The sequence below is a fragment of the Dipodomys ordii genome, unplaced genomic scaffold, assembly GCF_000151885.1.
Source record: "Dipodomys ordii isolate 6190 unplaced genomic scaffold, Dord_2.0 Scaffold104, whole genome shotgun sequence".
In the NCBI taxonomy this organism is placed as follows: domain Eukaryota; kingdom Metazoa; phylum Chordata; class Mammalia; order Rodentia; family Heteromyidae; genus Dipodomys; species Dipodomys ordii.
In genome coordinates this window covers 6,845,940-6,858,876 of record NW_012267320.1, presented here as the reverse complement: position 1 = coordinate 6,858,876, position 12,937 = coordinate 6,845,940, and the positions used below count along the sequence as shown (strand labels likewise).

Genomic DNA, 12,937 nt, shown 5'->3' with positions numbered 1-12,937 from the left:
TACCTTCCTTTGCACTGAAGCCTAGACTTAATTAGCTGAGTTCAACTGTAAACTTGATTGTACAACCCACAATTAATATCAGTATGGCAGTGGCTCGGGCCACTGTTTTGATAACAGAGGTTTGGGCCAGGGCAGTTAGCCAAGACAAAGAAATAAAAGGCATCCAGAGTGGATAACTTCATCTGTTTAACACTCATGTAGAAAATTCTAAGGACTCTATTAAAATCTGAGTTCAACAAGGTTGTACAATACAAAATACATGAAAATAAACTTATTGGTACTACAAAAAATACACTATTGTCATTTGCTGCTCATTTTTCATAGACTACAAATACCCTTATGTGATAACGGAAAAACTCATGCTTGTGACTCTGTAGTTTGGTAAGCAGACATGGCTAGAGCTGGTGAATTCTCAGTGATTGTTAGTAGGTTTTAATAGGGGAACGGAAGCCGGGCGCTGGTGGCTCACGCCTGTAATCCTAGCTACTCAGGAGGCTGAGATCTGAGGATGGTTCAAAGCCAGCCCAGGCAGGAAAGTCCATGAGACTCTTATCTCCAATAAACCACTAGAAAACCAGAAGTGGCGCTGTGGCTCAAGTGAAAGAGCGCTCGCCTTGAGCTGAAGAGCTTAGGGACAGTGCCCAAGCCCAGAGTTCAAGCCCCATGACCAACAAAAAAATAATAATAATAATAATAAATAAATAAAAGGGGAAAGGGCCAGGCACTGCTGGCTCATGCCTGTCATCCTAGCTACTCAGGAGGCTGAGATCTGAGAACTTCAGTTCAAAGCCAGCCCTTGCAGGAAAGTTGGTGACACTCATCTCCAATTAACGACTAAAAAGCTGAAATCAAGCTGTGCCTCAAATGGTAAAGAGGAACCTAGAGCAAAAAGTAAGGATAGCACCCAAGCCACAGGAGCAGCACAAAAAACACCAATCCACAGTAACATGTTATATGAAATGTTATGTATAACATATATAGTATATATCAAAACTACTTGAAATAAAAGGTTTCCAGGGTAAACATCCTGTTCTACCAAGCCCTTTGGGCAAGGAACTTTCATAAGATAAAAAAAAAAAAATCACCGGGCACCAGTGGCTCTTACCTGTAATCCTAGCTACTAAGATCTGAGGATCCTGGTTCAAAGCCAGCCCAGGCAGAAAAGTCCATGAGACTCTTATCTCTAATAAACTACTCAAAAAGCCAGAAGTGGTGCTGTGGCTCAAGTAATAGAGCACTAGCCTTGACCACAAAGAGGCTCAGGGACGGTGCCCAGGCCCAAAAAGTTCAAGCCCTAGGACCAACAACAACAACAACAAAAATCCCAACCCTACAGAGGTTTAAGTATTTCGTTACAGATACACATTTTTGCAAATTAGGAAAAAATAAAATTAAGAATAATTAGGTTGTAGACAAGACCTACAAAAGCACCTGGTCTCACTAGGTACATGAATGACCACGTGGCTCTTCTAAGTTTGTTATCTGTCTCATTCTCTTTTAAGACAACCCATTATAAAACAAAAGTAATTGGTCATATTAAATCAGAGGAATTGAAACTGTAACGGTAGGACACACCCTTATGTGCTTCCTTGCTGGTGTTGGTGGTGCAACAGGATTTCTTCTTCCAGACGTTACATTGATCATGCAACTTGTCTTCAGGGCCTGGCTTTTCCTTGTGGTGTTTGGCGTCCATGCAGACAAAGAGAGAATGAGGCTTGCCTTGTGGGCTGCATGTAAGGCATCACATACCAGCAGGAGCAGAAACTGTGTGCTCATGTGCCTGGCCATGTCTGTTTCTTCAGTTAACCAATAAAAAGTCAGAAGGGGAGTTATGGTTCAAGAGGTACAGCACCAGTCTTAAGCTGAAGGTCTATCTGTCTGAGAGTCATTGTTGTCCAAGCTTTTCTCCAATACTGTTTTTAGCAAGATGCTGGTGGCTCACACCTGTAATCCCAGCTACTCAGGAGGTTGAGATCTGAGGACAGAGGTTCAAAGCCAAACTGGGCAGGGAAGTCTGAGACTTACCTCCACTAAACTACCAAAAAAAGCCAGAAGTGGCACTGTAGCTCAAGTGAGAAGGTGCCAGCCTTGAACAAAACTCAGGGCCAGGACCCAGACCCTATGTTCAAGAAACAAGTAAGTCTTACTTTTAGATGGGAGGGCGGGGAAATGAGAGAGAATGATAAAGGAAGAAGCTATATGCAGGTATGTAAATAGCATAGTGAAGAATATAAACAATGTATGTTCAAAATGACAAAAAAAAAGTCACTGAAATGCCTTTTGGTGAGAGGATTAGTAAACTACAGTAAGATACCATAACTGAAAACTTTTTTAGCCACAACTTTTTATGGATGCAGCTGTGGTAAAATGTAAAAAACAGGAAGGAGCTGTCCCAACTTGTGAATGGTAAGCTAAAAAGGAGGAGAATGCACCAGGGAGGAAATACAAAAGAGTAGCATTTTATTTCTTTAAAAATCAGAAGCAAATATGGCAAAATAGTATGTGAAGAAGGCATTGATATTGTTTTTCTATATATTTGAAATATTTTGTAATTAAAATTAGAATTTTAATGAGCACATATGGTACAACAATAAAATGATAACACTAAGTATTCACAACACAAAAGTATACCAAGTAATAACATTATTTAAGCCACAGAACCAAATGTATATACATTAGAGCCTGACATACATAAGAGCCAAAAGTGAATTTTAAAGTGGTAATTTACTTTGAGCTTTTAAATTAATAATTTAAATCTCATGCAACTTTAGTATTTCCTTATGCTACAATTTTAATAGCTTCTGCCCTTTCTGTCAAGAGTTGTCAAAGCTATATAAATAAAATTTTATTGTAGTATTCTAAATTCCAGTCCTATTTTGGAAAACTTTTTCCTTAGCATATAAACAGTAACAAGCTTTACAATTATAGTTACAAGTCTTTAGAGAAATGTATTGAGTCCTAAGTAGGAAGAGCAGCTATTTAATTATAACTACTTAATTACAGTGTTCCATCAAGAATCTGATACCATAATCCCTCTATGGAAAAATAATGATTATTCCCTTTGTTTTCTACTTAGGCTTTGGGTCAGAAGAAACAATACTAGAAAGGTTATAATATGTTTCATTGTAAAACCATTTTTAAAAGGGAAAGAAAATAATTTTACAGAGGAGTAACACAATCCTTTGGGATTGCTATGTCAGAGACAGAGATAGAAGATATTTTAAGAAAGGGTTAAGAAGAGGTAGTAAGATTTTGCTGTCCTTTACTTACTGTCTCTTTGAACCTTAGGTCTAGAAGATAATAAATATTACACAGAAAAAATGAGACGAAACTGGTTATAACAAATACAACTCAACAGATCTGCAACTCATAGGTATATTTCACTCTCAACTATGATTTCTGAGCACATTCATACTATAGCAGTAGTTGTCACATTACCTAATTGATGGTAAACAATAATTTTATTTGATATGGGTAGCTTTTTGCTAATTAATTTTTTGGCAATACAATGATTAGCCAATCTCTTCAGAAGTCTAAGTATTGGATATAGTTTTTGCATGAAGTGGAAGACTAATAAAATCATTCTAGGTTCCAAACTTCCACATTTCTACTTGGAGCACAATTTTTAAAGCCTGTAGGACTGTGGCAAAAAGCAGGGTTTTCACCTACTTGGCATGTTCTACTTAATTTATTTACTAATAAAATCCTTAATTTTCATTTCTGAAAACTGAAAACAATTAGCTCCTTGAAGCCTGTCTTTTATGTGTAACTAGTAAAGAATAGCTAGTAAGAATAGCAAAGTTTGCTTACAAAATTGAAAGCCCCAAGCTTTTTTTCTTTTTTTTCCCCTGGTTATGGGGCTTGAACTCAGAGCCTGGGTGTTGTCCCTGAGCCTTTGTGCTCAAGGATAGTCCTCTACCAATTGAGCCATAACACTACTTCCCCCTGAGTGGTTAATTAGAAATTTCTGCCTGGGCTGGCTTTAAACAGCATTCCTTAGATCGAAGCCTCCTGAATAGGATTACAATGTGAGCTACCAGTGCCCAGCTTCCTTGGCATTTTTAAATGTTAGTTTTCCACTAATCTTCAAATTTCAATAAGATTGATTTCTTCCCTCTCAAGACAGAACTAACTACCACTTTGCTTCAGAAATGAAATTTTTTTTCTTCTCAAATTCTCATGCTCTGAGGCCTAACTCAGGGAGAGTAATGAATTCATTGACAAGTTTACAATTCAAATTTCATTAATACATGGAAACAATTCTTCCCTAGCAGTCAATGTTACAAATTTAATTTTCTGAAGTTTATAATCCTTGATAGAGGCAACTTAAAGTTTGATGTATATTCTTTTATATAGGATTTCAAAATACACTTAAAATACCTTAAGATGAGCCATATTAATAGCTCAGTGTCATTAAAATGATCTACAAAAATCAGAATACTATTAATTTTGCTGACATACCTAATAACTCAATACATCTGTAGATGTAAATCAGCTCTCTCAAACTTCATTTGATAACTGGACACCAAGGGTGGCCCATGCCTACTGTAATGATACTCAATAGGCTCAGGATTGTGGTTTGAAGCCAGCCCAATCAAGAAAGTCCATGAGACTCTTATCTCCCATTAACTACCAAAAAAGATGGGAGTGATGCTGTGGCTCCAGTGGTAAAGCACTAGCCTTGAGCAAAGAAGCCCCAGTTCAAGCCCCAGGACCGGCACACACAAAAAACACACACACACACATAAAACCCCTTCATTTGGCCTCATATTGGGTATGTGTTAGAAGACAAATCTACATACTCAATGGGCTTTCAAGTTATAGATGTATAATATTTTCACAAATTTCAGTTCTATAATTTTAGAGAATTTTTCATCATTTATTTTGAAATATACAGAGGTTATATTCACTAATATAAATATTTTCTCTCAAATATGTATATTCTTTTGCAAAAGAAAAAGTTTCCAAACATTTACAAAGTAACTGTGATTTTAGGATGGCAACATTAGGCAAAATAATTTTCCAGAGTTCTTATTTAAAAAGAATGCTCACCAGCCTCCCCACATCAACACAATAAGATGGATCCAAATCCAATGCCTTTGCCTGATTTATTTCAGGGATCACTTCCAATGAAAAAAATCTCAGAAAAAGGTCTCACGACATAATGGACAAGTAGATTTGTTGCTAGATGTAAACCATTTGTACTGAAAAAGAGAAAGTTGTAAATGGTGAAAGGACTTTTGAAAGTTACCACCTCACATATATACATCTATGTAAGCAAAAAGGAGAATATTAAAGTTTTCCCCCTCCCTATATGTCTCCAAAACAAACACAATAATTAATACACCATTCTACCCTATTTAGACTCATGCACAAAACTACCTCGTCATAAGGAGGGCTCCTGATTCGAGAGGACACGGGGCAGCTTCCTTCTCAATACGAGGTTGAAAAGGGGGAAAAGCTCTGATGCCAGATGGTCCTGGTTGCAAGTACTGCAGCCTCTTGGAGGCCCTCATCTCACGTGTCTATGTATTTTTGAATGCTGGGAGCTCTATCAAAGCATTCATTTATTTGTTAAAGCTCTTTGGTGCTATCAGTCTCAGTAAGTTACTAATTACCTTTTGCAAATACTGAAAATTCATTTTAGTATGTTTCTTATTAACTTCCAGTAAGAGAACAACACACATCTGTTTTCTTTTTCAAAGTCAAACATCTCACACACATGCAACAAAAAATATAACAAGTTCATTACCCTTTATTAGACTTACCAGGCAGGCAGAATGGAATTTTTTCTTGCATGTTCTACAGGCTTTTTTGGGAAGAGAATAGTTGAAACCGTGAATGACTGAGAAGCAAATCATGCAATCTTCAACTCCCTCAAAACGTTTGTCTACGTTATTTTTCCATAATGCTAACCCTTCCATAATACTTCCATTCTGTGAGAGACAAAAAAACAGATTCACTATACACTGAAGTCTACCAAAGAAACTTTCATTCAACTTCATCAAAGGAAAAAAATTATTTTTATGTTATTCTTTTTTTCAATACTAAAGTCTGAACTAATGGTCTCCTGAATTAGGCAAGGGCTTCCCTTGCTAGGCAAGGGCTCGCTCGAGTTGCTATGAGAAGAGGAATGGGCCAGCACATACAGCTTCTCTCTGTTGAGGACTCCGACTTTTTTGTCTTGGATGGTATGGATCAGAGATGCTCTCAATTTTGGCCTCTCACACCACTTAGAATAACCGAAGTAGCCGGGCACCGGTGGCTCACGCCTGTAATCCTAGCTACTCAGGAGGCTGAGATCTGAGGATCTCAGTTTAAAGCCAGCTTGGGCAGGAAAGTCCGTGAGACTCTCATCTCCAATAAACCACTAGAAAACCAGAAGTGGCGCTGTGGCTCAAGCGGTAGAGCGCTCGCCTTGAGCTGAAGAGCACAGGGACAGTGCCCAGGCCCAGAGTTCAAGCCCCATGACAAAACAAAAAACAAAAACCATCAAAAAAAAAAGAATAACAGAAGTGTGCCACGAGCCAGGTGTGGACTAAGGAAAAGGTCTTGTGAATTTTTCTGCACAGGCTGGCCTTAAATGGCAATCCTCACATTTTCAGCGTCCCAAGTAGCTAGGATTACAGGTAAGAGCTACCAATACCAGCTTTCAACCTCGCAAATTGTAAAATTGAATGGTTCAGAACGATGAGATTCTGTTTGGTTACCTTCACTCACTTCTATAAAAGCTGACTTTATAAATAACCTATGAGGTTTTAGAAACAGATACAACTTTTCTCCATTAAAGACTAAAAACTTTGAGTCAATATTCCAAGTCTATGGTCCCAGTTTCTCTGATGAAATTCTTTTATTAAACTATTTAGATTAGCTATCCTAACTTGAAAATAATTATCTTACCTTCTAATTTGTTCCAGCTCCACAACATTGGTAAACATATTTAAAAATAAAATGTATTATTTTATTTTTCTTTACAACTCGAGACATATTACAATGTATAAACTGGGAGAGACTCATAAATTCTCTAATTGTTTAAGCTTTCTCTAGCCAAAGGGAAGTTGAAATGAAAGTAAAAGTAGCTCAGAAAGCATCCATTAGTCTAGTATCTTTCCAAAGAATCTCTTCATTTAATTTCCTTAATGCTATACATTCTACATCTCTACAGCTTCAGTGACATAGTCAATCTCTCTTGTACACCAGTAAATAACACCAGTAAATAATGTATAAAGCCTCAAAAATTAAAGCCATTTTGGCATTTATCTGTGGTTAAGCAAGAATTGTGTATTTGTTCCTGTCTTACACAGAAGAGTTGTATCTTGGTTTCACTGCTTTTCAAATAGATCACGTCTCTCTAGAAAACCACATGTGCAAACAAAACCTACCTGATGGGTGAGGTAAGTGCTTAACTGCAGCATCCAGTTCCGCCACTGCTGCACGGCCACCCCAATTCTTTTCCCACTTTCCACTGTTATTGAACCCAGTGGATAATTTGAAGGCAGTTGTATTATAAGTTCAATGATGATGTCCTCGATTGTATAAGTAGCCATAACTTCTCGAGTAGTGGCTCGAGCTTTAACCTACAATACAGGATCAACTGTTTTTATCTAAATTTCATTCTGTCATTCAGAAACAGTTTAGCACTGGGATTTTACCAGAAGGCCTTACAATTGTTAAGACTGCACTGTACCACCTGATTCTGTTCTAGCATTATGTATTTTTCAGATAGGGGCTCTGGTTTCTGCTCAGGTCACCACTGCCTACCTTTGTCTCTCATGTTTCTGAGATTATAAATGTGCGTCAACACACATGGCTAATTGGTTGAGATTGGGGGTGAGGGAGTCCTTGATAGCTCTTTGCCTGGACAAACCTTGAACCCTAATCCTCCCAAGTAATTGGAATCACAAGCATAAGCCATCACACTTAGCCTCAAGAACATTTTAATAGGTTAACTATTGGCAGATAAAGACTTTACAGAAGGGATAAGAAAGTAAACATTCATTTATCTGATACATGGGACATTTAATAAGTAGGTTTAAGACCCTTAAACCTTAAGACACTTATTTTTATGACATTTTAACTTTGTCTTCACAAAATACCTTGCTCATAAAAACTACATTTTATTATATTGTTTGTCACATAATAAAGCACTTGAGTAAATGAAAGTCAGAGTATTAAATGTTACTTGTATGTCTGCTACGTTTGTGCAACACAAGAATTTGAAAATAAGATGGGCAGACTTGTATAAATTCTCAATGAAAAGTGCGACTTGTATGGACACTGATAATGAGAGATCTAAACAATACTCAAACAAGTTTTCCAGACTAAGTCGAGACAATACTAACCGTCATGCCATTAAACAGCTGCGTACTTGTTTGCACAGAAGATATTTCTTGGAAAGAAAGAACATTGCTGACATACTTGCTTGTGAATCTGTCTACAATGTTGAAAACACGCTTCTCACTGCTATTCCACCACAACCTCACCATGGCAGGCAGGTCCTTCAGTGTCATATGATAGACTGAGCAAGCCAAGTGTGGAATCTGGTAGGAAAGAGTTGATGTTTCTGAGGAGGAAACATTCTTAGTTAGTGACATGTACTCTTTACATAGAATAATAGACTCCAGTGAGTGTTTTTGTTAGAAAATCCCCAATTACTCAATGTCGTAGTTAACAAAATGACTATCTAGAGACACAAGAACTCTCCAATATTTAAACTCTCCCACACCTTCGACATGAACCAGAACAGCAAAAGAAGGAAAAATTGAAAATCTCAACTGACACTGAAAATTCTGCCTACAAATAACATTCTACATTTTTCACAAACAATATGGTTTAGACATTTATTTTTTCTTTTTTGCCCATCAGGGCCTGGGCTCTCTGTCCCTGAGCTGCTTTTGCTCAAAGCTAGCACTCTACCACTTGAGCTGCAAGCACCACTTCCAGCTTTTTCTGAGTATGTTTTTGGAGGTAAGAGTCTCGCAGACTTTTCCTGCCTGGGCTGGCTTTGAACTGTGATTCTCAGATCTGCCTCCTGAGAAGTTAGGATTACAGGCATGAGCCACTAGAGCCTGGCCTGGTTTAAATATATTTTTAAAGGGATGAAAAATTAAAGATTATCTCTGTTACAGGTTATAAAAAGGCATGTGATCTCCTTTACTTTCCCCAGAGCTCATTAAGCTGCTGTGTAAACCTCCTAGAGCACCATTTCAATATTCACAGACTCAGATCACCCTAAAAGTACTAAGATTTTTAAAAACTCCTATTCTTAGTTAAATTCCTATTCTTAGTAAATTCCTATTCATAGTACAGCTAGATTGTGTCCATTTATCCTCTCAGCTAAAATGTGCACTCCCAGTAAAGGAAGAAAAGTGTCACTATTTTTGTTTCCATAACTGTATTTACTTGCCTCCAAATAACTCCATAACCAATACTTGTTTAGAGAGTACAATATAACAATCAACACACTAAGCATTAAAACTTTATTAAACTGTTTATCACCTCACCTATGAGACCTAGTCAGTTATTCTCCTTAGAAGTTATGCATACTTTTCAACCTAATTTCATATCCCAACCATCCTCAGAACAAGTATTACACTACCTAACCTGAACTGCAGCTGCAAGAAAGGCCCCAACCATGTTTGTCACTGACCTCTAATACTCAGCTTGAGCTCTTCAGTGAAGAATGTTTTAGGGTCCTTACTAGAGACCTCAACAGCTGTCTCTCCATAGGTTGGGTTTTCTGGCATAAGTCTGAACAGATGATAGAGTAATTTATTCAAACTCTTTGTTTTCCGAAGGTACATGGAATACAGAGCTCGAAGCTGGTAGAGAGCAAAGAATTTCTTAATGAATTCAATTAGACCAAGGCAATCGATAGAAAGAAAGCTAACTACAAGAGAACGAAATAAAAATTAATTAATTTCAGCACTTCGAATTACACGGAAGAGATCTGGGTATGCAACTCACTAATAAATGCTTGCCGAGCACAAGGCCTTAGGTTCAATCCCAAGCACTGGGGGGGAAAAATGTACATAGAAAATGTATGTCACCTCCTTTCCAAATGTGCCATGTGCTATGTATGGCACTACTTCCGTTTAGCATAAACGAGTACCTTTCCTCACAAACTATCACCTTCCTTATTATTAGACATATGCTCCCAACTTCTTTCATCCTTTAACGTGCTCGCTTTAGCTTGGAGTCTCTATTTTAGCCAAGAAAAACTATTCACCATTCCACACAGATGACTCAACTTTCTTCCCACATCTTCCACACATTCCTTCCACACTGTAGTCCTTAATCTTGGCAAATTCCTAAGTAAACTAATCCCAGCGTCATGGCTAACCTATCAAACACTACAGTATCCTTTTAGGACAGAAAATACGAATGAATAGTCCAAACTGTCTTGGGGGGTCTCCTCTCAGCTGTTTTATCAATCATGAAATTTCATATAAAACTATGGATTTCTGGGTTTTCCTTTAAAAATAGGAAAAATGTGGCTCCACTGAGAAAAGCATGGGCACCGTGAATACTTGTGCTTTTACAAGCCCTTCTTGCCAAATTCACTTTGCAGTTCTTTAATATCTACATCTGCTTTAACCTGACATTTTCTTTTTTGGGGAGTCCGGTCGTGGGGCCTGAACTCTGGGCCTGGGCGCTGTCCCTCAGCTCTTCAGCTCAAGGCTAGCGCTCTACCACTTGAGCCACAGCGCCACTTCCGGCTGAGGAATTGAACCCAGGGCCTTGAGCATGCAAGGCAAGCACTCTACCACTGAGCACCTTCCTAACCCCTAACCTGACTTTTTCTATACCACAGATCTCATAGTTCAAAATCAACATTTTTTTAAAACTCTGTTATTACTCAAATACAAGAATCAAGCTAAGGAATTTGGAACTGATTTTTAAAATGTTGACCCAAGTACCTTTATAAAGAAGAAATCTGGGGAGTAGCCAAGATTAGCATCACCAAAAGAACAACACACTGGCATCCTACACCTCTGAAGCAGCATGCTCAAGACACACAACTTATGCCACAACTTGTGCAGTTAAGGCCTCCTACCGAAAAGTAACCAGAGTGGGGCACCTGAAATCCTAGCTAATAAAGAGGCTGAGATCTGAGTGAGGATCACGGTTCAAAGCCAGCAAGGGCAGGAAAGTCTGTGAGACTCTTGTGTCGAAAAAAACACCAGAAAACCGAAGTAGCACTGTGGCTCAAGTGGTAGAGTGTTAGCCTTGAGCTGAAGAGCTTAGGGACAGTGCCCAGGCCCAGAGTTCAAGCCCCATGACTGACAAAAAAAAAAAAAAAAAAGTAACCAGAATCTAATCTGAAGAAAGCACTAAAATAAGTCCAAATTTTATGACAGACTATAAAACATCTGGCCAAAATAATGACAAGAAAGAATAATAGAGAAATGACAGATTAATATGATAAGCAAATGCAAATGTGATCTCTGCTTCCCGTCATGGTTGAGGTAACAGGTCAACACCACTATGCTCAACTTTTTCTATTGGGATAAAACCTCACAAACATTTTACCCTAACTTGCCACAAGCCTTCCTCCTCCTCTTTTCAGTTTACTGATTACAGGCGTGAACCACCACATTGAATCCAATTTTTTTTTTCCAGCAACAAACACCTGTTTGAGACTAGTAATGTATTTCCATGGTTCAAAATTCCAAAGTTAAGAATTTACAGTTTCACCCTCCCTTTTACATTCCCCTAAATGCAACCAATTTCTTCAGGTAGTTTATTCACAGCATATAAATGAGTAACTGTTTATTTGCTTTTTCTTATTTTTTTTGGTGTTATCAAAATTTGAACTCAGTGTCTCATAGTGTTTTGCTCATAGGCAGGTATACTACTACTTGAACCACTTATCTACTCTTTATTTTCCTTGTGATTTTTCAGGTAGAATCTCTTTGTTATTTTTGTCCAGGACCAGGCTTAGATAATCTTCTTACCAGTAACCTCCAGAGTAACTAAGATCAGAGTTTCACAGGCAAAATCTGCATTGATGAGATAAGGTCTCACTAACTTTTTGCCTCACCTGGCCTCAAACCATGATCCTCCTAATCTCTGGCTCCAAGTAATTAACATACAAGTATGAGCCATAACATCTAACCTTTTTGTTTTCCTTTTTTGAGACAAGCTTCTCACTATGCAGCCTAGACTGGCCTTAAACTTATAATCTTTCTGCCTTATACTCTTGAATGTTTGGGGTACAGACCTATGTCACCTTATGTGGACCCACTTAAAAAATTTATTTATTGTTATTATAGAGATATTACAATAGAGGAATTAAAATTACATGACTCAGGTAATGAGTACATGTCCTTTCACAGTGAATCCTGAACTCTGAGCCTAGGTGCTGTCCCTCAGCTCTTCAGCTCGAGGCTAGTATTCTACCACTTGAGCCATAGCACCACTTCTGGCTTTTTCTGCTTATCTGGTGCTGAGGACTTGAACCCAGGGCCTCATGCATGCAAGGCAAGCACTCTATCGCTGAACCACCTTCCCAGCCCTGAATCCAGTTTTTAGTAAGTTGTTTTTAAAATTCTATTTCCAGAAGCACCCAGTATTATCTACTAGGTTGTTCTGATTTATCTGTTCACTGCTTATTGTAGGTCTCAGGCTCAACAGTAAAAGCAGCTGTACAGTTTTCTGCACTCTTGTTCCCTCCGTGACCATGGAAAGGGATGACGCTTGGCTATGTTCCTCATAGCTGCATGTCAGATGATAAACAAAGAAAAAGAAAAACAGAAACTGATGTAAAAGCAGGTGTACTACCACTTGAACCACATCCTCAGCAAATAAAACCAGGTTAACAAGTCATGAACTGACTGGCCTAAAAAGAAATAGAACTAATCTGTTTAGCAACCAAATCAATGTTGCCTTTATGATTTGATCTTCCTCTTGACTATACTGATGCACATGTACAGAA

The 12,937-nt window shown here is 38.1% G+C and overlaps 1 protein-coding gene across 1 annotated transcript in view; it reads right to left on the bottom strand.

Moving 5' to 3' along the window:
- Nucleotides 1–4,709: 4,709 nt before the first annotated feature.
- The window catches only part of Ltn1 (listerin E3 ubiquitin protein ligase 1), a 50,559-nt gene continuing 42,331 nt past the window's right edge, over nt 4,710–12,937 (bottom strand). The window contains exons 26-30 of the mRNA XM_013027455.1: nt 9,650–9,821; nt 8,343–8,563; nt 7,383–7,577; nt 5,769–5,936; nt 4,710–5,204 (exon numbers count right to left, since the gene is read on the bottom strand). Of these exons, the coding sequence (XP_012882909.1) occupies nt 5,142–5,204; nt 5,769–5,936; nt 7,383–7,577; nt 8,343–8,563; nt 9,650–9,821 (819 nt within the window). The 3' untranslated portion in view covers nt 4,710–5,141. The remainder of the gene's footprint in view (nt 5,205–5,768; nt 5,937–7,382; nt 7,578–8,342; nt 8,564–9,649; nt 9,822–12,937) is intronic.